Here is a 27532-nt window from a genome sequence, read left to right on the forward strand (position 1 = left end):
TAATTCCCCTGGATCGCTGGACCACCTTAGGACCCGGTGGGAGGGTTGGATAGGCTCCGTGGAAGACGAGGACTGGCGAGACGCACTGTTGGCCCCACAGGAGCTCACCACCTCCATTAAGCTGCGTCTCATTCAAATTAACTATTTTTACTCTGTATATATTTCTCCACTTCACTTGCACCGAGCAGGCCTGCAGCACATCTCCACAAGCCCTCGATGCAGAACTGACCAAGCTGATTTCTATCACATGGTGTGGGCCTGCAATGCCGTGCTTCAGTACTGGTCAGGGGTGAGATGGGAGTTGTCGGAGGTTCTGGGAAGGGAGTTTCCCCCTACCTCACTACTGGTTTTTAGGTCTCACCTAGCATTTTTCCCCCGCCACGGCAGTCATTTCTCGAAGCGGGCGTTTCCTTTTTTCTTTCGGTTTAGTACTTCTATGTAGTAATGGCGGCACCCGTGCTTTAGCTTAAACTTTAGCTTAAACATCTTAGGCTAAAGTCGGGTGCTGAGATTGCTTCAAAAGTAAAGAAATAGACAATTCTTTACTTTTGAAGCAATCTCGGAACCCGACTTTAGCATAATATGTTTAAGCTAAAGCACGGGTGCCGCCATTACTACAGAGCAGTAATAAACAGAAACAAGCATTGGCATAGCCAATAGGTCTTGCTTTGGGGACCTTATAAGTATTTAGTTATGCAACTGTTGCATGGCTAAACACTTATAAGGTCCCAAAGGCTAGACCTATTGGTTATACCAATGCTTGTTCTCAGGGTGTTCGAGGGTTCTGGGGGTACGGGAGCTTAAAGGTCTTTCCTAGCTATGGTCCTTCTGGTGGCAAAGAGTGATATCGCCTCACAATTGATCACCGGCTCTGTTGAAGTGGAGAAGGGGTGTCAATTGGTGTGCGCAGAAAGAATTAGTGGTCTTTGAAGCACGTGGCTGCCCTCGGAAACATGCACATTTATGGGGAAAATGGCTTGGACAGCTCGCTTAATTGGTTTTATTTTTATGCTGGTGGACTATACTGATATGCTCTGTCTTCTAATTGCTGGATGTCTTGCCCTGTACGGACTACTTATCTTTTGCAATGTTATTTTGTGTGTGCCTTGCTCTATTGTTTCACCAGTGCTACTGGTCTAAAACTCAATAAAAACGTGTTTATTAAAAAAAAAGTTTTTTCAATCACAATCCTTTAGACACCAAACTTGACTTCCGATTTGCTCCCAATTAAATATTATCAGTTAATTAAATGTAGTAAAGTAACCAGCGCTATCTGATGGGAGAGGTAGCTCCTGCAGCAGTGATAAATGAATTTAAGATCCTTTCACTACCAGGACATGTAAAAGTTAAAAAGTACATGTCCAACTTGTAAATACACTGCACCCTGCCCTATGGGCTGTTTAGGGCCTACCGTAAGGGTGACATGTGTATTAAAAAGTAAGGTTTAGGCCTGGCAAAAGGTTTATTTAGCCAGGTCGAAATAGCATTTTAAACTGCACACACATGCTGCAATGGCAGGCCTAAGACATTTAAAATGGCCATGTAAGTGGGTGGGACAAGAAGTGCTGGAGGCCCATTAGTGACACTTAATTTACAGATCCTGGGTATATGTAGTACCACTTTACTAGGGACTTACAAGTAAAATAAGTGCGCCAGTTGCGTGGAAAGCATTGTTACCATGTTTTAGGGATAGAGCACAAGCACTTTAGCACTGGCTAGCAGTGGTTAAGTGTGCAGAGTCCTAAAGACAACAACAAGTATTTCTAATGCTATCGGCCTCGCCTTTGAGACCTTAAATGAAGTTAGCTATGCTGGGTGCTGAAACATCTACTGTTCTTTAACATGGAGGGAAAGTAAGCACCAAACTGCGTGACACGTCAGGTATGGGAACACATGGAGAGAAATATTGCATTTCAGCTGTGTTTTTAATATAAAACCAGGGTCTTCGGTGGTCATTTCATTGAAAATACAAGATTTGAAAACTATATTATTGTCTACAGGTGCTCGTGCAAGACAATTTATATGGACTGGAATCTAGAGAATGCTAAAGTTATTTTAGTATTTTACTGACCTCTGCTGGTCGTTTTCCATCAAAACAGTTGAATAGAGGCAGTTGAACAGAAAAAAGTCCCTAAGCAGAAGCAGAGAAATCCTAGGGCTGATCTCCAGAGCCCACAAAGTACATACACATATAAGTATATACTAAAGTATATACAAGAGGTCTCGAATGCTCGACCTAAAAACGAAGTCGGAAAAACAGGAGGATGGAAGGCAAAAAGTTGGAAGGAAAACCACGCCAAGGATGTCAGGCTCAACATCTTAGTGCTGTCATAAAGGGTTTGGCAAAAGGAAATGCCCTGGAGAAGTGTAAAAGTTCAATCACTAAAGATGATAGCATCACAGAGTCAAGCGTTAAAGTAGGTGGTGACAGATGCTCAGTGAGTATTCTTTTGACAGGAGCTACTTTTTTTCCTATAAATGTCATGCTGTTATTGATATCTATGATAATAGGCCCTGGTTCCAGCTTGGTTGAGTGATATGTATGTGAGAGATACCACTCCACCTGATTCCAGGTTTTAATAGGTGCTAGAACTCAGGTGGAAAATGTGCATAGAAACGCACCCGAAATTGGCAACCGCATGCAGCTTTTGGCTGAGTAATTCGAGATCCAACCTGTTAGTCCCCATTCCACGCGAGATAAAATGTGGCGGCTGACACCTGAAATAATGAAGGCTCAGAAAACTCTTTTTTGTAAGCAGTAAGTCTTAAAAAAGTTCATAGTCAGACGCGGCTTAGTGGTGAACCTGGTTTGATTTTAGCTTGTCATACATGGTTAGTCCCTGGTCAAATAAAGTAAAATACAGATTCATTGTAATAACATTCCTCATATAGAAACTTACATAAATCTTACAGTAGATCATCCCTAAAATGAGGGACAGACATTTTGATATCGACTAGAGAGACCGCTTGCCAAAGAGAAAGCACCACAGTCTGGGTTCTCGCCATCAAAATTAGCATCCTATTTGGCCTTACTGCAGTGTCCACAAATCTATCCTTGGATAATTTGTGGACTATTCCTTACCAGAGAATGGAGCCATGGAGCAGCCAATTCTACTGTGGGACCTTCACAGTTTTAACCAGTGGCTCAAATCTGCAGTCTATATGTAAATGCTGGAAGAATTTCAAATATTTTTTATTCAAGAGGCGTTGCTATATGAGCCTCAATCCCTGAAGTGATACAGGATATTCTGTGTGAATGCCACATAAAGTGACTGTGGGCAAATATCTGATGGTTTAACAAATAATATGACGTTTCTGCATTACTTTCAGCATCTTAATATAGAGTCACAATGCTCATATGTAGCTGCAGTACCTTTTAAAGCCTATCAGCATGCCAGACTAGAAGATCTAATTCTTCTTAACATGTATCTCCTCCTACTAAAAGGACAGATATTTTATGGAAGAAAAGTAGATATTTGAACAAGGTAGGCTGATGTTTAAGGATGTTTTTCCATTGCTTTTTCTTGGCCACTTGGATTTTAATGACAGAGCAATTTAAGATAGCTTAGGCAATGATATTGCCCAATCTAGGAAGGTATATGGTGTGTCCCAGTGCAAATTTGCATAGGCGAAGTAATATTAGCAAGGACAAATAATAAGTAAGCTACTATTGGAACTTTAAATGTGTTCATTGAACGGTAGTTTCCCCCATGATGTACCCAGAAAGACATATCCTCATACGATGGTCAATGCTCAATGGTCATTGTGTGGTAAAGTAACTGAAGGCCGGACAATGCAACACCATATATCCCTCTAGTATCGTAGAAGAAACAAACACTGTACAATGCCTTAGCCGCCAGCACCTTATGGCGGGAATTCATTATATTCTTAGCTTCAGAGCTGTCAAAATTTCACAAGGTATAGAATGTGCTTAGTAATTTTACTGGTGAACAACAGACGAACTTTGTACCTTCAGTGATGGGACATAAGTGTGCATTTTCATACAGTTCCTAGTACAACAGTAGAAAATCATGCTGTGCAATTCACATCCAAACATGCAAAGCATGATAAGACACTATATTTTAAGTCAGACAATATTACTTACGGCTCTTTAACGACTGGGCTCGACAGTTCATCTTTTGCTTCAACCAGCAAAGAATCAGTAGTCTGAACTATATAATAGAAAAATATAGTTTTAATGAATGCATTGGATTGTCCTTCCAATCTATAACAAGCATTAGCACATAAAATTCGACTTGAATTTTTCAAACAAAAATTGCCAGCACCAGTTAGTCTGGCTTATAGCGTAAAATGCAAGTTTAACTTATCAGTCGTGGTAATACTTCTTCATAATGCATGCCCAGTCCTGCTATTTATTGTTTTTGCTCTCACTGCCTGCCAAAGCCACTAGATGTAAATAAAAAGAAAACACACAAAAAGACCCTCAGCAAAATGTGCCATTACATGCCCTCTGAATTTTGAAGCACTGCAATTGGTACTTTCCTGATGCGGGCTACAGTACCATAGACCACTACTAGAAGTCCCCTGAGTCACACAAAATTCCTTTCTTCAGCAGGTTGCAGTTACTGTCAGGATTGCCGTGAACGCCGAAAGCCGATCCAAAATGGCGGCACGCTATTGCGCGTGCGTGAAACAGACAGGCAAGTATAAATGCCTGACTTCCTGTTACAGCGGGGCTTCGCGTTCTAGTGTTGCCCCGTTGTAGAAAGACGAACTTCTGATTTCCGCGTCCTTCTTCTGTCCGTAGAGAACAGAGTTTCCCGTTGCCGTTTGTTTCCCTGAATTTTCCTCTTTGTAGCTGTGTTCGTGCCTTCAGCTACTTGACTAGAGCTCTGAGTCTTCGCGGGGTTTTTTCCCGTGGTGTTTTGTTTGGCTGCAATTCTCTCCTGCTGCATTTGTTCCCAGAGGTTGAAACTGGGGGTTGCTTGCTCCGCCTACCTTGCGGATACATCCCGTTGGCTCGGCCGGGTTTTGGGTCCCCGCAGTGTGTTTACCCTGGCGCCCTCCTAAGCAGTAGTAAAGCAGCTGTCCTACGTTATCCTCTCCCGGTGATTCCCCATCCTCATTCCATTTCCTGGAATAAGCTATCCCCCACGGATTGAAAGATGTGTGGTATCTGAGACCTGGTACCTGGTACAGACGCCATCGCTGAACCGGATGGCCACTCGATTCATCGCTGGACAACTTCCATTGCTGTGCTGGTAACAACAACATGGGTATATGGTGAATGTGTAGCATTTAAATCTTAAACTCAGTACTTATATCAGTATTATATTCACATAGGGACAGAAGGTTCTTGCTGGCGTTACTTTTCCTGACTGAGTTAATTCCTGCGAGACCATTATGAACTTCCTGTTAGATGCTGATCACGACTAGGAATTCCAATCCTGCACATTGTCTATTTAACACAACTAATGAGATAGGTACTGATTCATGTAATACCACTTCAACATTAGTGCCACGCTCTAGGGATACACGTCTCACTGTTTCTTTGTCATTTGTTCAGACTCTCAAGGTCCTAATCCCTGCCGGTGACGTGGTGTCTGAAGATCCAGGAAGTGCTATCCCTTTGTTCCTTGTTTTGTTTCCCCTCTTTCCCCTGTTACCAGTGTGCTCTAGGGTTTGATAGAGGCACTAGGTGATGGTGGAAGGTTGAGGCCTTGACGGCAGTTTCCTGAAACTCCGTGGTGCTCCTGCCGAAAATTACTTTTGGTAAGACTCTTACAGTTACTTGGCCGGTAACTAGAGATCCTTCGACTCAGACACAATTCCTTTCTGCAGCAAGCTGCAGTACCATAAGCCAGTAGTAGAGGTAGTTTGAACCAGACACAAGTATCTGCTGCTGCAGGCTGCAATATCTTAAATCATTCCTAGCGGTGCCTTGAGTCAGACTCAGTAGACTGTAGTACCTTAAGCCACTATTAAAGTCCTTTAAGTTAGACACAAATGCATGGATTAGGAGGCCACAGTACCATCAGTTGTTATTGGAAGTCACACTGACTTCCATCACAGCCCCTCAACCTCAGGATACCAGAGAATTATGAAGAGGGAAGATCCCTTATTGTCTATGTTCATCAAAAGCAAAAAAGGAACAAACAAACAAACCATATTGCAGCAATTGTGTGGCTCTAACACATAAGCGTGAATATTCACTTCCAAAATCTAATGATTGTTTCTTTATTCAGTGTCCTAAACACATATGCCAATGCTAGATTATGATGGTGATACTCATTATTTAGCCTCCACGTGCAATAAATCTATGTTCCAAAGATGTCATCCTAAAATTGATATGACTTATCAGTAACTTGCATTCAGAAATTGCCTTCTTTTTTTCAACATCTGTTTATGTTTTTTTAGTTTTTGTTGTTACGGTTTGAAGGGATATTGTGTGCATTCTCCAACCGAGTTATAGAAAGCTAACATTATTACTTATTATGATTGATTTGATGTATGCATACATTTCGTCTGCTTCATTATTCTTGATATTTTAGTGTTCCAGCAAGTATACATTGCCCATATTTAAGTCTGATTGGCTATTTGTACATATTTAAGCCAAAAAACAAGTGGCTCTTACAACAAGTTTTAACATAAGCAATAGTAACTTCTCAGCATTTGGTAATGACAACCTTTCAGACATCTATCTCTCTCTGTTTCCACGTTTCCTTACACATTATTCAATATCTATATTGTGCACTTCCGCCCCGTGTTTCTATGTGTTGCCCAAGGTGAGTAGGTGTTACATATGTCATGATACGCATGTTTATCAGTTAGCTGGCCTCTTCCAACAAGTCTGTGACTAGGATTGGTGACGGTTAGCTGATTCGACATCTATACTTCGTGTATGTGCACCAGTCTAGGCATGCAATGGGTGCCTTCCACAGTTTACGAGCGAGTTCAGTGCCCCCTTAGCTGTAGGATAATGTAGTACGCAGCCATGCAGGGGAAGGGGGGGTGGGGCAGGGAGGGATGAACCATGGGAACTGCCCCAAGAAGTTTTTAAGTGTAGAATCTGTAATTAGGGAGTGGGAGATCCCCATAATTGTGCTTGGTTGTCCGTGACTCCCAATTTCAAAGAAGGGAGGGGGGGGAGAAACCCCTCACTGGTCCGCCCCCAGTGCCACAACACCCCAAATTACCCCCCACCACCTCAGCAATTAGGTTCGCCAGGAGAGGACGGAGTGGGGACCCGTGTGCTGCCCGATTGTGCCATCTGAAAATCATGTATTATGGCCTCCCTGTGGGTTGCGATAGGCTTGCTGCGGAGATACCGGGTATCTTCAGTTCGGAGTGCCACACCCTCCTCCCTGGCCAATACCAGGTGCAATTGTCTCCAAGACATCAGCACAGGGGATCAGGTTTTTTCCATCTTTTTGTGATCAGGCATTTAGCTGTCAGCATGCCTAAGCAGGAAGGGACTTTTAGCTTCTTACCTTTGGGGTAAAGGTGCATTATGAATTCCTCCCACATACACTTCAGAGGGCGGCCCGTAGATGCTGCCAGGACGGCACTAACTTGGCGCCAGTAGGGAAACAATGATGGGCAGGCCCACAACATGTGTAGCAAGTCAGCATCTAGTTGTTGTCCTATTATATAACTTGTTAATTTTCGCTGGAGTGAGATAAGCCCTCTGGATTATGTAGTGTTGAATGAGCCTAAAGCGTGCATTACACTGGACATATATGGGGCTATTCAGTACCTCTATCCACTCCCTATCCTCGAAGGGGCACCACCTGTCATCCTCCCATCGCTGTCTAAGGGATGCCGGTGACACTGCTGTGTGGAGGTGCAGCGAGTCAGCAAATCATTTAGTATGGTATGGGTGCAGAGATATAACAGCCTGTCTTAACTCTCACTGTCATCTATTTGTATAATTGTCGGATCAGCTGGAGAAATCAGCCCTCAAATCCATATTTGGTAAGAACCATAAAAAGGTATTCCCATTCCAAGAAATCAAAAGCTTTCTCCAAGTCCAAGACCAGGCACGCCGAGTGTGGCCATTGTTGGAGAGAGTAAGTGGATACCCTGAAGAAGCATCTGAGATTCAATGACTTGTTGTGGGATGGGACAAAGCCATTCTGATGTGGGATCACCAGCGCTGGCACCAGCGGGGGCAGTCAATCAGCTAAAACCTTGGCTAGGATTTTGAAGTCTGTGTTTAGTAGAGCCAGCGGGCGGTATGATCCAGGCTCAGTCGGGTCCTTGTCATGCTTAAGTGGGTAGACAAGCAATGCCTCCCACATCGAGGCAAGAAGGGATCCAATGTCAAGTGCTGCATTATGTAACAGCTGTAGATGCGGCGTTACTGTATGTGTCTATGCTTTATAATAGTCAGAGGGGAGGCCATCGGTACCCGGAGCTTTGCCTGTGGCTAAGACCCATATCGCTCCCCCAATTTCAACAGGGTGATGGGTTCTTCCAGTTCTATTTGTTGTGGGTGACCTAGCATTGGGAGTGTGATTTGGGAGAAAGGGGTGGTAAACTGTGCATCACTGTAGGTGGTTTTTGATGTGTACAGGGCCCTGTAGTAAAGGGTCAATTCCACATGCATTTCAGCTTGCACGTATATCGGACGACCAGTCTTGTTTCTAAGGGTGTGTATGGGGTGTGACACCTGCTCTTGGCATATCAGCCATGCCAGGAGGCGTCCCGCGCAATCCGAGTTCGTATGCACTCTGGCAGAGTGCGCTGCATAGTTTATGCATCTGAGGCATTCCAATAGTCTGCCAATTAACCTCCCCACTGCCTCATCATTATGTTTGAAGATATTCCAGTTAAATACCCAAACATTTACCTCTGATGGTCCTTTTGAATGCCTTCCATTCCTCAAGCTTGTTCCCTGCCGACCCCTTGTTAAGTTCAAAGTACTCAGCTGTGGCAGATCCCACAGCTTCTCAAAATAATGTGTTTTCTAGATCTGATGGTGCCATGTGGGTATTACTGGCGAGGTGTCCCCTATTCAGTCGTAGGAGTGGTGGGTTGTGGTCGGAGTGTGTGCAACAGATATATTCTATATGGTCGACCATTGGGTGTAGCGTTGGTGCGCCCACTATTCGGTTAATGCTTACATGGAGTCCATGTGGTGCTGAGTAGTAGGAGTTTATTCTGGATCTAGGGTTCCATGCACACCACAGGTCTACCAGCTACCAGTGGCTCAGCCAGTCCCTCAGTGTTTGGGCATTAGTCAGGGAGTGTGTGCTGGACAATGGAGAGAAGGAGCGATCTAGTGTAGTGTCAATGACAGCGTTATAGTCTCCAACTATCAGCCATGGGAGTCCGCTCCATCCTGCTAAAATAGTAGAGAGGGAACGGAGGAATGGAGCCTGCTCCGCATTGGGGGCATATAATGCTCCCAGCACCAATTGCAGGCCATTCAGTTGGGCTTTTATTAACACATATCTCCCATTGGGGCCCGTGTTTACTTCTTCCGTCATGAGGTGGGTCCCCGCCCGCACCCAAATCAGCACCCGCCCTCGCATAGGATGATTATACCAGCGGCAAAGACATGGACGCGCCAGCGGCGGCGGAGATGGACGGCTTCCGGGGTAGGCAAGTGTGTCTTCTGTAGAAGGGCTATGTGGGTAGATCTATGCTTTAGGTAGGAGTAGATGGAATAGCAGCCCGCAGACGTGTTCGTACCCCTCACATTCTACGCTATTATGTTTTCGTGGGTCATTGTCAGTGCAGTGGTTTGTAGCTCACTCTACCCTTTCTTGTTGTGAGAAGCCGATTTGTACCATTACATGTATTGTGCGCAGGGGGGTGATCACACAGTGTAGGACAGCGTTGCTCAGTTACAAAGTGGTTATAACAACAACTATTTAAACATAACTTTCCCAACAATGACAGAGCAGATATGCAACAGGGATCCGCCCAAACTAGTATGCAAACTTTGGCAACAAGTGCATGCCCTCATACGTGGTGAGCCTGGCATATATAACCTATGGGGTGAGGGTCTAGGTCTCCAGTTTCCCCATGCACTCATTGCTGATTGCCGGCTATAATGCATATTCTTCCAGGCAGTAATTCAATGCCAATGTATGTGTCCACCTCAACCCTAGCTTGTGTTTATCATATGGTTCATTTTGTCCTTGGGGGGCTCCCTTGGTGTGTTACAGATGGTCCCTGTGCTACAGGGCGTCTAAGTTATCTATGACCTAAGATTTCTTGAGAGGTCATATGATGAGGTCTGCGGTTTGTGGTGTCACCTCTGGTGGCATCGGCGTCTCCGATTTGGACGTGCGTCCAATCATAGAGTTGTCTTCGCTAGTAGATTTTGCTGAATCATTATCTGGATCCGAGGTACGGGCCCCAGTGTGCAGTGCCGCCACTGTCTGTAAGGCGAGCCTCCACTCTGATATCATTTGCTCTAGGTTAGACACTGCTACTGGTGGTCCAGGTCGACCAGTTTGCCCCTGTCTTCTGCGTTTGTGTCTTCTCACAATTCCGGAAGCTTTCTCGGTTGTGGTGAGCCTCGTAGTCGCTGTCGCATGACCTGCTGATTCCTTCCAATCCCATGCATCCTCTGGGTTATCGAAGAGACGGGTATTGCTATTCAGTAGTGGCAGGCATTGCTCGCGGGTGGGGTGAGCGGGTGCGAGGGGTTGTAGGAGGGATTTGCGTGGGGTGTCGTGGGGGGATCATGGGGTAATTAAAAAAAAATTAGATTATACATACCTTTCCTCCTGGTCCCGCGTCTTCTCGGCACCTGCTCCTGCTCTCCTGCCTCCGACAGGAACAGGAAGCAGGCAGCTAGGCTCCCTCCCCTAAGCCAATCAGCAGCGTGTGATTGGTCAGGATGCCGCCCAGCCAGGGGCTAATGGGGTGACCTTGTTTTCCATGCAGGCTGCTATGCAGCTTGCATGGAGAAGGGCAGAGTTGGCAGGACGGGTTTGGGCGACCCGAGAGGTCTGACCAAACAGTCTTTGCTCACTCAGGAGTGGGCAAACCACTTCTTCCCTGCCCTGCTCAAAGAGCAGAGCAGCCCCTCCCACCTGCACACCCACAATGCGCAAAGGAAACATAAAATGGTAATAACTTTTAGTTATTACCATTTTATGTTTTGGCTTTCTCATGCTGCGAGAAAGCAGTGGGGCGAGGCTCCTCCACCCTAGTGAAGGAGCCACCTCTGTTGATATTGTCCACCACTGTATGGCGTGAAGGGAAAAGCAGTGAGTTTCATATGTTCAGCTCACTTAGGTGCCGTTTAACAGCCTATAAAAGGAGTGTTGGTAGTTCTGAACCATCTTTGTGTAGTCTGGAAATAGCATTAATACTACTTTGATCTCCTGCCATCGGCGTGCTTCTCAGAGTACACTGTCGCTGTACATATAATTTAGTTGTCGGAATAGGAACGGCCTAGGATTGGCTCCCGGTTGCGGTCTCCATGATGCCACACGATGAGTCCGCTCAACTACAAATTGGGGAGACAGCTCTGTTGGAGGCATCTACTCCCGCAGCCAGTTCTCTGTATATGTCACAGCATCATGTCCGTCCACTTCCTCTTGCAGTCCAATCACACATATGTTGTTGCGTCACGATCTTCCTTCGGCATCTTCCACTCTATTTTCTAAAGCAGACACGCGCCCCAGGAGCATTTGCAGTGTAGTCGTATTTTCTTGAGTGACTGGCTGCAGTTCTTCTAGTTGTAATTCAGGGGTGTGCTGTTTATCCATGAGTTTTTGCTAGACGGGGTGAAGTTGATTGAATTCTATCGTTATTTTGTCTATTTTGCTTTCAAGCAATGTCCTCGTGCTTTCAAGTGCTGCCCCAATTTTCTCCACTGCAGAAAGCACATTGTCTAGCTTCTCATTAAGGCCATGTCAGAGAGTGTTGTCTTCGTCTGTGAGCCTCCCCCTGGATGCTCCTCGGTTGTCAGGGCTGGCCTTGTCAAGGGGGGTGGGGGATTTGAGCAAAGGCGACCCATAAATATTTGTTGAGCTGTGGGCATCTGCTGAGCTACAAGTACCCCTTAGTGGTCGTGTCCTTGGCATAGTATGGAGTGACTAAGTCCAGCGTCCTGGCTCCAGGGGGTCCGATGCGTTAGGATATTCCCTCTGTGTGGTTTGCTGCCTCAGTAGGGTTATGTAATAGTATTTCGGGCAGTAGGTACCTTTCATGCCGTCTCCCAGCCCTACCCCACTACGTGTCCAGCGTGTACCAGGGGAGATTAACCCTCAGTGTCTTCCCAGTGTCTTTGCCTGGCAATGGAGCATGGGCAGTAAGACAGTGTTAGTCAGGGGCGCCAATGGGAGACCAAGAAGTCCATTCACAAATTCACATAAATAATGCGTGTTTGTCACACCCCAGGTAGTTTTTAATTACCCACTCCTGCCCTTCATAGACACTCCTCCTGACCTGTCCACTTAAACTCTGATAGTCTGTGCCTCCTCTTTGTAGGGATGTCAGATCTATAATACACTGGAGTTCGTGGAGGCTGTGTATTGTGAGCACAGTCCAAACTGGCGGCTTCGGTAGCAATAATTCAAGATGGTCACCTTTTTGTCCCCCCCTCACCCTCCTCCACCACTTGTCATCATCTGCCCTCCTACTGTTGTTCCTGCGTATCTTTTCCTGCCTTGTCCACTGGCTTTTCCTAAGTTGGTAATACACACTCCCCAGGTTCCACGAATATGTATTCAAGGCAGACCACTACATCGCCCAATGCTGCCTAGGCCCCAGGTCAGTGGTAGGTTTTGTTATGACGGGAAGGGGGAAAGGTGTTACGTCCCTGCTGGCTTTGCCCTCCCGTGGCCAGGTGGTCGCCGGGAGAGCCTTACTAGGCCTCTGGTGGGGTCAGTTCAGCTCACACGCGCCAGTGCAGCATGTCTCTTTCTATTATAATGGAGCACAGTAGAGCCAGGGCCAGTTCCACTCCCACCCTGTACTGGGCTGTGGAGCGCCCAGGACTCAAACATTTGCCCGCAAAGTAGGGACAAGTCTTCAGTGTTCAAGTGGGTAGGCCTTGACCAATGGAGCTAGGCCAAGTCCCTTTGTGCCTCTCTATTGGGTTATTAGGTGGCGAGCGAAAGGGCTTCGTTCACCGTGCTTAGGCCCCACATCCGAATCTGGCTCCACTGGAGTCCCGAGCCTTCCGTGTTACCCGCTGCCACAGGACGGCAGGTGACTAGTCCCCATACCCCGCCCCCACGTCTCGTGGCTAGGCCCGATCAGACCCCCGGGTCCACTCTGCCGCAGTCACTCGGGGGGGGAGGTAGTTGGAGGGGGAGACTTATATAGAAATACCACCTCGTATTCACCGATCACACCGGCACAGTTTCCTCTCTTCAGACTGCGGGATCCCGGAGACCACTCACTGCGCCATCATCCAACATGATGCCAGTATTGCACAGTGCCTGCTGGGATGGCTACCAGCAATCGACCAGGCGGCTCGCTCACTCAACAGGCCTCACGCCCGGCCCCAGCCAGCTCACCAGTTCGCGTAGACAGATGATCACTCCTATGCAGCACCACCAGGTCAGAGTTTATTTATTAGTGCCTCCGATTGGTGTGCGGTCCCACGCCCAAGACCATGCTTCGGGGCCTCATACCGCCCCTAGCAACGGAGCGTGAATTCTTTCTGGGCAGCGTTCTGGTTCCTAGGTCTATGGCAGCCCTTGCATGCCCTGTCAGTGCCGCTGCATATACCAGCTATAGACCGTCTCAGCCACCGCTGTATTGGAAAAGGCACACCTCACCATCGATCTGCCGCACTGTGGCTCTCTGCTCAGCGTGGGTCCGGTCCGATGTTATGTGGCCCAATCGGGGGTATCAACACGCCGCTCCTCACTACAGTCAGTAGGGATCTCTGGGGGGTCGAGGTGCTGCTCAGCTGGCGAGATGGTGCCTTGATTTCACTGCGGGCCAGCATTCATGTTGGAGTATGGGCCAGGGATGCAGAGCTTCAAAAGAACGTGTCTGCCATCCTAGCCTGCTGGCCGCGCCTCCAGAAGTTGCCTTAATTCTACATGTAAAACAGCTATTTAGCTCTTTTAGTCATACACCACTCCCAACAGCAGTGTGTAGAACAGTTTTACTTGCACACAGTGCTCAGGAGCAGACCAGCATCAGCGAGAAGAGCAATGCAGCAGAAGAAATTAGGGAACAAGAGTGAGAACATAGAAGGGGAAAAGAGAACATGCAGTAACGGAGGTGAGGCAATAGCATGCAGCAAGGGAGGAGGAGAGCAATAGCATGGAATAGAAGAGGTGAAAGAGGCAATGACTGGTGAAAACGAAAGGTATTAGCACTGAGAGAAAAAGAGAGCCAGAAGGCTGGATCACAGATGCTTTAACCTAAATCTGCATATTCATGCTTGTAAATCTAATGATGTTTGCTTGTTTCATGTTTCTAAATAAATATACCAATGCTGGTTATACCGATGATAGTCATTATCAAGACTTTTATTACAACTCCTGCGTGGTCTAAAAGAAGGCCCTTGCATGTAGAACCTAGAAGTGTTCTGCAATTATTAGAGTTATTTAGCTGTTGATTCAAAGGACTCAATGAAGAGAGACTTCACGCCCCTGATGGAACTGGTTTAAAGGGCCAGGAAACAAACATGTGGGGCATTCTAAGGTGATTGAACTGTTCATGAGAAGGCATGGGAAATAAGCACAGAGAAGACACCAATGGCTGAGAGAGGTGAGTGGGAGCAAGAGCACAAAAGCAAGGGAGGAAGTTCAGCAAAGGTAAAGGACTGAGGTAGGCAGAAGTGGGGGACAAGAGAAAGCACAAACAAAAGCACATATAAAAGCACAGAGTGGACAGGGGAGAGAGCTAAGATGACGGGGAAAGTGAAAGCTTGGGTAGCAAAGGGTTGTAGGACTACTTTTTGAGGCTCATCACCAAAACCTAAAGGGAACAGTTATGGGTCAATATAACCTTCATTTTCTTAGTGAGATATTCAATAACAAGCAAAATGCATATACAGGTATAGAACAAATGCAAAGCATGTACATCATGGAGAAAAAGTGTATATGGACACAGGAGAAAAAAGTGGGGAAATACACAACACCATATGCATCATTATCGTCCAGTCTGGAGGCGTGTAGACTGTAGTACTGTCCACTGGGGTGTACCATGCAGAGTATGAAAGGACATATGATAAAAATAAACACTTAACAAAGGGGAAACTATGGTAGAACATCCTCAGACAAGGGACCATATAACCATGGACTTGAAAGACAGCCAACCAATGGCAAACCTTGAAGACTAGATGGCCTGCGTTAAAGGGGGGCTGACCCCCTACTACTTATGTGCATACACTGATTAAAGCATTGATGATATGAGGTCCTCAAATCACCAAAATCTTCTGTAGCGAAACCAAAATAAAATCATTTGAACCCTGTTACTCCTCCCAGCTAGTGCTTACCTCCTTGGGTTTGCAAGCTCAAATCAGGCTTCGGTGTTTCTTCAGCTTCTGGTTCTACCTGTACAATATAAAGAAAAGAGTAGCTAGCGCAAAAAACTTCTCAATACAGATTTAGCACCAGGACACCTCCGGGTAACCGCTGCGCATTAAAAATTTCATTAACATAACATAACAGATATTAACTAGCTAGGGAGATTGCATCATGTTATCACTCATAATAGCTTTCCAAAACCTAAATACCGCTCCTGAACTCACGAAGGTTTGAAGTACATGCATGAGCTCTCCGGTCTAACAAATCCAATAGGCGAGAAGCTAATATTACTTTTTTTTTATTTCTAAAGCCATTTGTATTGGAATATTTAAAGGGGCTTTACAGACTTGACGAAAAATAAATATCATTATTTGCTTTTCAGAATGGTCCAGGTATTTCACACAGTAAAATCTTCTCTCAAAGGAACGCATGTATTTAATCAAGCACAGTATATACACATAACTTACCCAACAATCAATACTTCCCATAAGCTGCAGGAGACAGAGGCAATATTTGCTGTAGGTATATAGACTTAACCTTGTAGACCTGCATTGCCTCTTGTCTAACAAAGAATACCAATCAAACACTCCCATATTTCATCAAGCAAGCAATCCGTTTAACAAACATTGGCAACGCTAATATGTATAGCTTATGAATGTACTGTCAAAAAAGACCTAAAAATCCAAATACATTAATGACAGCCCTCTTCCCATCTGTGCTGACACCAGAGAAAAATGTCATAAATGATCTAGTTATCTACGACACTTTAGTTGCATTGTAATGTCATGTGTTTGCCCCCGAAAGCTGAGGCAGATGGATAAATAACAAGCATTGGCATAGCCAATAGGTCTCGCCTTTGGGACCTTATAAGTGTTTGGCCATGCAACAGTTGATGTGGTTGCACCAAGGATATTGTGCTGGATAACTAAACACTTATAAGGTCCCAAAGGCGAGACCTTTTGGCTATGCCAATGCTTGTTTCTTTTACGGTGTAATGCTGTCACACAATTTGAGATCACTAGATTAACATGCATTAATAGAAACCTGTTTTATGCTGCTGCAAAAACTGAAGTTTCTTGATCAAAACTTTTAACATAGGCGGTAGGTGTTCATTATATTCACTATGAAAATGGAGAGTTATAGTAGATATGCACCAACTTTGTTGGTAAAGTCCAATAGCAAGACATGGATCAAGGCAGATCAAACATACCAGGGTCTTCTATGAGAGTATTGTTTGATAATTTTGGGATGGAGCCAGATGACATTATAATTATATGTTTTATGCTGCAGCTTTGTCAATTATTGTTACCCACTCTTTCAGTTAATTTTTCACATTATGTCTCCATCGTCAGTTATTCCCTTAAAAAATGTAAGCAAAAGCAGCATTTCCTACAAATCACATGTGCTGTTTAAGTGACATAGTATGATGTTTGAGCAACACACAGCCTATGACAGGAAACTGTAACTTTTAACAAATCAATGCTTGTTGAAATAAAAGTCAAAAGCATGTTTAAAAAGTGTTTCATAACAGGCACAACGAACCAGCTACTAACACTGTTAAAATACACATGTTTTCTTTAAACAAATTGGGTGCTAATCATAAAGTTATTTTAGAGTACGGAAAGCAGTATGCATGAAGTACTCTAAACTACACTTGAATATATTTGTGAATTGGCCCCAAAACATCTAAAATGGGACTATTCATAGAATGTTCACATACAGTTAGTACAATTAGAAAGGACAGAGCCCTATTTGAAATGTTACTAATAGAGAGTTGGACATTTTGGGGCTGATTCAGAAAGAGGGGAACAACCTTTACAACGCAACTTTTACAACGGACTACCATTACAACGAAACTGTTACAACGCGAGTGCATTGACAACGCAGGACATTACAACGCAAGTCTTTACATCGACTTGCACTAGATGGCGTGCTAACATTAAAAATAGTGTAGTTTACTATCCCAACACCTTCCCTACTGTTACGTGGACTGGAGTTGGAATAGTAAATTACACTTTTTTAATGTTAGCACGCCATCTAGTGCAAGTCGATGTAAAGACTTGCGTTGTAATGTCCTGCGTTGTCAATGCACTCGCGTTGTAAAACTTTCGTTGTAAAAGCATGCGTTGTAACAGCATGCGTTGTAACGTCATACATCCTCAGAAAGATAGCTAAGGGTAAGCAAAGGAGTATGTCTATAATCCTACCTCCTGTAATCATAATGTTTTTGTGAATTGCCAGGTTATTAAGTTTGTAGTTTTACATAGAGTGGCTTATCACCCGTGAGGGTATCCAGGTGCTTTCCTTGGGCACGGGCAGATTAAGTGATTTACCCAGAATGATTGGATGTTGGGCCGATGTGGAGACTTGAACGCAAGCCTCCAGCTCCTGAGTTGGCAGCTCTGGCCGCTGTGCTACATCCTCCTCCAGTACAAAGTGGCGCTCAATAAAGCAAATATGCATTGTGCAAAAGTAGCCCTTTCTCCTTGTCATCCACCACTCCAAAATCTAAGCAAAATATTGAATTTCTGATATCTTCCTTCTCTACTTTCTCTGGATGGCACATACTTGGTATCAATGCACGTGTAGCCTCCAGAAAGGAACAACTGCAGGTCATATGGCCACAAACTGAATGACCCCCTTTAATTATTAGAAAAAACACTATGGACGATAACCCAAAACATGAACACTAAGATGAGGTTGAAGAAAAATTAGGGGGAAAAAAAAGTTTTGATCCAAACTATTATTGAAATGAAATGTCCCTTATAGTGTCCGAAAATGCATGTAATACCTTCCGAAAGTCTCAGTGCCACAAAAATGTAACTCTGATGTGCTCATTATCTTGTCAATTCTAAACGTTGCACGTGGGGAAAAAATGATTCTGCAGTTAATGAATGAGCTTTCTTGATTATTTACACATGTCTGAGGTAAAACAAAAGTGACTTAATATCACATTGATGTAGCCAATGGTAAATCTATCAGGCAACAACCTTATCGACAGCTACTGTCTCTGAATTCTAATTACGACGACAACAGTTAATATGAGCACTGCAGAATAAGCAGACACAGGCTTTCAGAGAACGGTAGACCCGATGAAATTAATCGATTCACGAAAATTAAAGGATGTCCACGCAATAAACAGCACTCGGCTGCCAGCTGAAGGGCCATACATCAAAACATCTTCAACCACGACAGCAAGTGCGCAGCTGACTGGAAAATTAAAACAGTAGGTGGGGGTGTCTAAGCTGCGATCTGATTACAAAATACGGTGAAGAGTCAGGGTGCAGGTCGAGCACAGAAGGATCTTATCACAGACTAGTGGCGGGGTACCGCTCGCACCAGGGATAACAGGAGGAGAGGCACAGATAACAGGAAGAGAAGGTGCACAGAATTTTCAAAGAGATTCCAAGAGAGAGGCACCAAGGCTTAAGGAGCCTTGACAGAAACCCACATGGCGGCTGCGTGCGTGTGAACGTAAGCTTGAGGCCAGCAAAAGCCTCTGGTAGCACTTTCAAAAAGCCACTCACTAAATTTCTCGCAGAGCAGCGCATGCGCTGGCTCAGCGAGACCTAAAAATTGGAGGGCAAGCACTTTTTTTTGTGGAAGCACACAACTTTTGCCCAATGAAAACATGTGCTCCTGGATGCCAAACATGAGGGTGGAGCCAAAGCCCCTCTCCAGGTGATACATAATTGTCTAGGGACAGCTGTGCTGTCAAGACAGACCATAACCAACTAACAGAGGAAATTAAAAAAAGAATACATCCCACTTATGAATTTCTACCCTTGTTTTGAGATCGATCTCCCCACTTTAACTAGAGTGTGTTGGCAGCTGCTCAAACACAGATGATGACGAGGCCCAGCTCTCTTTTATGCTTCAATCTGTTCGTTGAGGAGAAGTCTCAAGCCAAACTCATGATTTGCTTATTGCATGATCTCTAGCCATTTATGTTTATTCGATCATTGCAGAAAGTTGTACCATTCTGGAACACCCTGGCTGAGGCACAATATGTATTTGCAGCTGGACACCCTCCATTATGTGTAAACATATTGATACAGGGATTTAAGTGGGCCGGGTCCTGCTGGTAATCAGCATCGGCAGTTCTAAAAAGCAAGTGCTGATGCTTGTCCCTATTGTGCTCTCCATTTTTGCCCTCACCCACAGGATGAAAACAAAAATCTTACCTCTGCAGCAGTACCACCCTTCACTGCCTTTGATGCAACTTCAAAGAGACTCGCTATGGTTATTTTAAAGTCTCAGTATCAAACAATAGGAGAGCGAGGAAAGGAGGGGGAACCGTCCCTATCCCCTGTATGAATCAAGTAAACAATGTGGACGTCCCCAGACCTGTGTAGGGATTGGACTCACTGTAGTTGATTTACAGTGCCAATGAATCCTTAGATTCTTTTAAAAGACCCCTCACACACCAACCTAGTTGGTTTCATGCTTCATAATCGGGGTCCCATATGATTGATACCTTCATTTTTAACTAATTACTTGTTTATTTAGTGGCATACCTATAGGCACTTGGTAATGAGCACACCATCCAAAACCACCTACTGGAAAGTATGCCCTCGTGGCTCAAACTGTCGACCTGAGCCTAATTACGTATTTTACACCACCGCCCAGCATGCAACCCGTACCGCCTGCACTATAAACATGCACTATTACGCTACAAGACGGCTAATTGTCATATGCTTTTGTACCTTTATAGCACCTGATCACCCAGCATTATCCTCTTGGACTCACGTATGTGTCCACCATGAATTGACAGGCACATGTTGCCCAGACTAAAGATTGCTCTTTTAATGTTGCTTCTAAAATTGTAATATGTGTCTTGTCTTGTCTGTCATTTATTTCACAGGTACCTCAATTTCGGTTGTTTGGAGCCGTCCAAACACTCCTATTTTTCCCAACACACCTTAGCGAGTGTGTTGTGGCCATTCTACACAAATGACGTAATTTTGCCATCCACTTTTTCACACTTTTCACCTGGTCCTGACAAAAGCCCCTCATACCTTTAATTGTGGGCTGAAACATGTTGTCCCAAGTCGACAACTAAGAGACTAATCACTCCACTAGTTGTCTTTCGTCATTTCTAACATACCATGGGCCACCACGAATAAAATTCTCATGGTCAGGATTCCCAGAGGTATTTTTAACTCACACTTCACTTCATCACACCACTGCACCACACCTGCTCCGCTGTAATCAGGCATCGTAGAACAACCGGGCGGCATTCGGCCACCCAGTTGGGACCCGCGATGATGAAGCATGACACCAACTAGGTTGGTGTGTGAGGGGTCTTTTAAAAGAATCTAAGGATTCCTTGGCACTGTAAATCAACTACAGTGAGTCCAATCCCTACACAGGTCTGAGGACGTCCACATTGTTTACTTATTTCAAAGTCTCATCATTTCCGACTGAAGCATTTTCAATATTCTATACAACAATGCCATAGTTGTTGCTTAATTACGTTATGGATATAACAACCATTGGCAAAGCTAATAGGCCTGGCTTGTTGTAGGTGTAATGTTACCAGCTGTATTTTATATATGGATGCAAGGACAGAAGCAGCAAAATACCAGTTGTCGAGCACAATCTGCTAAACACAGATTTTTTAGATTGCGTGTTTTAAGCAACGCCCTAATTACATCGACCACGCCCCTTTGAGAGACCCCCCAGTTTTTCTCATCCCACTTAAAGCCCTGTGTTGATGCACCACATGTTTGTCAGACCACATATTCTGTAACCCTCTCAGCACATACAATGCTCCATTAAAGTAATGTTTCAAACACACCACTAAATTCATCGTCATAAATATACCGATCAAATAATCACCATGTATGCATGTAATTAATTAAGAGACCAAATGCTTCATATCTCTTGCAAAGTGATATTTAAATAACATAAACAACATACTATCATCAGTTCTGTATTAATGATTGTATCAAAACAAAAATGATGCTATTGATCTATGCATATTTTTTTACATGACACTAGAATATTGGAATATTGAGAGTTCCATTGAAGACAATCATGTCCAATAATGGCTCGATGAGGCCTTATGCACCAACCTTAAAATGATTGTCTTTCATTTTCTCCCATATTCATTTAGAGCATTCTACCTCCAGCGGGTGGGACGTTGTAATGGCCGTATATACTTTTGCCTCTTGCTCTGCTGGGCCATGAAGTTGGGTTTAGGCCAGGGACTTAAACAACAGGTATAGCCATCGGCAGCAGGTTGTAATGCTATGCATATCATAAAAACACGAATCCTAATCTCAGATTGTGAGGGCTAATCACGTACTACAGAAATGCCCGACTTATTTACATCACAGAAACTATTTTCAAATGTGACATATTTGATCTTGTATAGTGTGTCACCTCCTTGAGAGTAGTTACGTAGCACTAGTAAATCAGGTAACGTTAGCTTTTGTGGTAGTTTGGTTTTGTAATATTTGGTAATAGTTTCCTATAAATATTTGATATGTAAAAAGCTTTTTCTGAGCTGAAAAAAAGATAGAACATTAGCATTTGTTTATAGAGAATAATGCATCTTTTCAACCCTCACAGTTTGTGTAAGGCTTATATTTGTCACTGGACGGGAGAGATAGAGATGAAGAAGGGTACCATGAAGGACTGATTGTAAAGTGATCTGTGAGTGACAGGTTCTCTGTGCCTCAATAAGAAACTATCATTATTTGTGATTCTGGACCCATTGCAAACTCTCCAACTCATTTCTTTCTACAGTATATGATCAATCACAGGGGCACACTAATGAGTAGATCCGACAGGGACATATTAATGAGGAGAACTATTGCTGTGTCATAGAATATTTGTATAAAGGAGAGCAACTTGAATAATGTGCTTGTTTCAGCTTAGTGACAGGGTGAGGTATTTCGGCTATGCTTCAGGGAGGTGGGGCTTGTGTTACTGCCCTGGAAACAAACCGGAGCCTGACTGGAGAGATGAGATTACAACTTGGATTGTCAGAGGCTGTAAAATGCAACTGTACATATGGAGCTATGACCCACAGGTACTTAGTGAAGCAGGTGTAGAGGGAAGCAGGTGAGAGGTCTGGGCTTTGTCCCTCAACACAACTCCTCTGTGGCCACCCACAGTTCAGATCCCTTTCATGGTGGTGACCAGTGACCGGCACACCTCTACCATGCCGAAGCAAGCCTGGAAGGTCTGGTATAGCCAATGGGTCACACCAGCTGACAACCTTGCTGAGGGTACAGTACCAGAATATTGTAGCCTAAGTATCATGTGACAAACATATTGTATACAAAAATATTATCCCACCGGAGTAACTAATAGAAAATCTACATCAGATGGAGCGATGATTTGGAACGATATTTATGCCACAATTTTGTTGATATCGGTTTTCTGGCATACAACCAAGCGGAGGGCCTGTCTACTTCTGTCTACAGCAATGGGAGGGGAGGATGCTGGGTACTGCCTATGGAAGTGCAAGGGCTCCTGGCGCTTAAGTACTCAAGTATCTCTCATGTGGGGGTCTCATCCTCTTTAGATTTAAAAGAGTTGCCCTAGATTTGATCCACTTGCAAAGACTACACAGCAGGAGTAAAAGAAAAGGAAGAAAGAGAGGGAAGGATACCAGGAGCTTTCTTAGATGATTTGTTCCCACCATACTCATGTGCCACTTGCTTTCTCACCCAAATTAATAATTTCGATTCTGGTCTAGCCCACAGAACACTTGAGAGGTGGAAAAAGTAGTGGCAGATTAGTAATACTAAATATCCCCAACAGTGATTAACTGAGTATCTGAAGGTACAAGCACATTTGGTAGCAAGGCCAGAAATGGAACCTTTAACTGTAAATGGAATACATCTGAGTGGGCATGAACAACAAAGACTTGGAGGAATCCAACAAATATTTAACCATAAAGGAGAAACATATGCAGCCAACACAGGATTTCCAATGAGCAGGGGTTTAATTATCAAAAACAGAAGACCCAAGAGGTTCCAATGAAAATCCCCTAAAACACCAGGAAAATCCACCTTCTAAGTGACTGACGGTAAAACAGCAGACTATGAAATGTCCTTTGAGTACATGAGGATAATTCCATGACAGAGCAAAGGAATCATATATAAGGCTGATCAGAGTTAATTAAATATTTAAATTATCTTTGGTTGGCACCTAGCAACTGATTGGCACCACCAGTGTAGGGAAATCAGAGACTCAAGTGGAATATGGGACTGCTGATAATAATGTTTTGCAATGCTGTCTAGCAACTGATGTGAGTCATATGTATATTGTGTTCAATGCACTCTCCATGGAAATGTTCATTCAAATATCTCTCCAGTATGCAGCAGCCGGTCCATGGTTCTGCCATTTGGTCTAGAAATACATTTAAAAAAGTGGAATATGAAATGTCATTCCAACTATGGTGGAGAATTGTAAAGCAAACCATGTGACGACCACCACTCCTGCAATTCTAGCAAAAGACAGGAAGAAGAAACTTTGAGGATTTTCAGAGATCATTAAGAAAATACAACAGTGTTAGACCTGGCATCCTTTGGCGTGGTTTCCCCTATCTTTTTGCCTCTGGCCTCCTGTTTTTTACTGTGTGATGCATTTCATTTTTGCAGGTGTTAGAACCCTGGGTACTTTACCACTGCTGACCAGTGGTAAAGTGCAAGTGCTCCCTGTCTAAAATGTCGTGATATTTGGTTTTGGCACAATTGGCCTATTTGATTGCCTTGTAAGTCCCTATTACAGTGCACCAGGGGTGCCCAGGGCCTGTAAATCAAATGCCACTAGTGGGCCTGCAGTACTGATTGAGCGCCCACATGAGTAGCCCTACAAACATGTCTCAGGCCTGCCACTGCAGTGTCTGTGTGTACTGTTTGAAACTGCTATTTCGACCTGGCAAGTGCACCCTTTTGCCAGTCTAGACGTTCCCTTTTATAATATATAAATCACCCCTAAAGTAAGCCCAAGGTAGCCCCATGTGCAGGCTGCAGCATATTTAAAGAGTAGGACATGTACTGTTGTGTTTTACATGTCCTGATAATTTCGTTTTTCACTACAGCAAGGCCTATCTCTCCCATAGGTTAGCATTGGAGCTGCCTGCCTTGTAACATCTTACAAGTGTATCTGCCAATTGGAAGCTGATGTAAATTGGGGTTTGTTGTCTCTGGACTCACCACTTGAAAATACATCTTTTGGTGAAGTTGGGTTTTAAATTGCAGGTCTGAAAATGCCACTTTTAGAAAGTGAGTATTTTCTTACTTTCACCATTCTGTGCTTCTGCCTGTCTCTGAATACACATATGGGTCAGGATGGCAGTTGGATTGTTTGTGCATTCACTCTAGACAGTCACACAAAGGGACTGAGGTGTGTGCCTTGCATATCCCAATGGCCCATCACCAGGCTGATGGGCCTTCCTGAGCTAGAGTGATGGGAGGAATTAACAGTGAAACCTGTATTGTGCTGTGCCTGTCCTTGTACAAAGAAATCTCCACCCCCTGTAGTGTATCTGGAGCCAATGCAGGGAAAGGCAGGGTCTTGTGCACTACAAAGACCTACTTCAAAGGCTGAGATGGGTATAAGCACTAGACCTGTGACACCATATACTCAGAACACTTCTAGGTTGAGGATATTCTGCCAGGAAGAAGAGCTGGATTGCTGTCAGGAGAGACTGACACTTTGCTGTTTGCTTTGCTGTGCTGGCCTGCTGCTTGCTGCTTCTGTCCTGGAAGCGAAAGAACTGGCCTTTGCTTTCTACATCCAGTTTCCAAGCTTCTCCAAGGGCTTGAGTTGAGGTTGCCTCCTGTTAAGAAGTCTCCGGGCCATCAAAGACTTCACCTGCAATCACCTGGACTCTGCTGCGGTGTGTCCTACTCTGCCAATTGGTGCCAAATCCAGTTCCCGGGCTCTTGGAAGTGAGTTCTGGTGACACAAAGAAGAAAATCCATGCGCCAACTCCAAGCGTCATTCAGAACCGGTGCAGCTCTGCCAAAACTCGATGCTTCAGCTCTGCCTGCATCTTTCTGTGTGGTTCCCGCTTGATGCAACAACTGAAGCTTTCAACACAGGTCACAGCTTTTTGCCATACCTCCTCCAAAGAACTGCCGGTGTGTGAATCTCAAGCACCGCATCACCAAAGTCCGTGACACATCGCTCGACTCCGCGACTGCTTCAACTCTGTGGAATCAGCACAGGACAACTTGACTTTCGAAGCATCATCCCTGCCCTGCCTAGTAGTAAGGAACTGACGAATCACCTGTTTTTCCAATGCCTCACCTCCCCTGCACCTCGCATCGTCTTTGATTTTTGTCACATATAAGGTACTATGTCCTTACCAAGCGCATCCATTGATTTTTAAGAACTACAACTTTATTTAATCTTTGAAAATTCATATCTTGACTTGTGCATGTTGGATTTGTGTCGTTTTGGTCTTGTTTTATTCAGATAAATATTGGCTATTTTTCTAAACTGGTGTGGGGTCCCTTTACATTGTTTTCACTGGGTTACTGTGTGTGTGTGTGCACGTGTGTAGAAACACTTTCCACATTGCCTCTGGAGATAGGCTGACTGCTCTTGCCAAGCTACCAAAGTGGTGAGCACGTGTTATTCTGAGGGTGTAACTTACTTGCCTTGATTTGGACAGGGTACAAACCACTACCAACTAGAGACCCCATTAGGAACAAACAGAAACTCATAAAAGAATCCCACCCCCAGTGAGGACAAGAAACAGCCCCTGTCTTAGTGTATAGGAATCCTGTATCAAATGCAAGCCAATGGAAGAATATAACTTGAATCTTCTTGCAATGACGTTAGGACCTTCCACTTCCCTCTGTAAACCTGCACTTAAAAACAGAAAACTGGAGTGACTGATGCAGAATTATGCAAACGGGTGAAAAACGGTTTCGTTTTCATAGAGGAGAAAAAACTAGAATCAGAAAAAAACATCTAAGAAAAATCGAAAAGGCTAACACAAAAGTAGAAGAATTTGGGCAGGAGAACAGTAGCAGAAATGGCCAAACAGGACTGAATGACTTTATACAGGATAAATCTCGGAGCAAGCAACTGGTTCAGACAGGCATTGAGACGGTGTACCAGAAATCTCTGCCTCCTTCGTTATATAGTGAGGATTGAGGACATGATCTTGAAGAGCAACAGCTAAGGCAGGAATAAGACCTCCTCCATATTTGCTAAGGAAAAGCAGTCCTAAACCACTGCTCAGAAATGTAAATTCCACCCTGGACTTTAAAATATATAGGTTTAGCAGTGAACTGTAACAAAATATCCCTTGGTGATGTTACATCATTCTGAGCAATGCTCAGCATCCAGAAACTCTCCAGGAGTCCCCACCTCCCCACCAGAGCCAATAAACATGAACACAGAGGGAAAGACCACAAGATTGGTATTGGCCAAGGAACCAGTCGGTTAGCCCAAGGAGAAAAATACTGGTTGCCACAGAGAGCCCAAGAAGAAACACAAGTAGAACCAGCAAGAGCATGGTTGCGGTGATACTGAGCACATCAGTGGTCAGAGCAGGAGATTAAAGAAAATCGTTCCTCACAATTAAGTTGCGGCAGGGAAACAGTCCTTCCTCTCCCCCAAGCGCCATTTCTACAAACCTGTAGCTGAATAATGAATGCTAAGGAAAGAGGGAAACATATAGTCCATTGGAATAAATAGTGGAGAAACCCAATAAACAACTAAGGAGGAAAAAACTGAACTGCTGGAATTAAAGAAAAAGGGTAAAAAAAATAAACATTTTAACCCAGATCTGATAGATTAAATAAAATCATTAAAGCAGCAACATTTCTAAGTCCATAACAACCTTAAAGCCCTAAATGAAGAAGACATCACATCTATAAAGGATTTAGAAATTGAAAACCCAGATGACAGAACTGTCAAAAGTTAAAATGTAGGAAATTCCAACCTGAGTGCGCTCAGAACACATCCTACATCTCTTCTCAGGTAAGGTGTCCCTAAACAAAGGATGTAAAGGGTAGAGGGGCTAAAAAAGACAGCCCCTTGATACCGACTTTGATAAAAATAAAGAAGAACAAAAACCATCTACTCCAATCAAAGAATACATCAGTAGCGGCTGCTACTGAGCACGGGTG

General features: G+C 44.3%; 1 protein-coding gene across 1 annotated transcript in view; it reads right to left on the minus strand.

Moving 5' to 3' along the window:
- The window catches only part of LOC146823139 (uncharacterized), a gene marked incomplete at its 5' end in the record, with an annotated part of 688665 nt that overhangs the window by 470732 nt on the left and 190401 nt on the right, over positions 1–27532 (minus strand). Inside the window, 2 exons of the mRNA XM_085606373.1 lie at positions 4106–4172; positions 15392–15449. Of these exons, the coding sequence (XP_085462499.1) occupies positions 4106–4172; positions 15392–15449 (125 nt within the window). The remainder of the gene's footprint in view (positions 1–4105; positions 4173–15391; positions 15450–27532) is intronic.

Source organism: Triturus cristatus, chromosome 5_2, assembly GCF_964204655.1.
Source record: "Triturus cristatus chromosome 5_2, aTriCri1.1, whole genome shotgun sequence".
NCBI classification, from domain to species: Eukaryota; Metazoa; Chordata; class Amphibia; order Caudata; family Salamandridae; genus Triturus; species Triturus cristatus.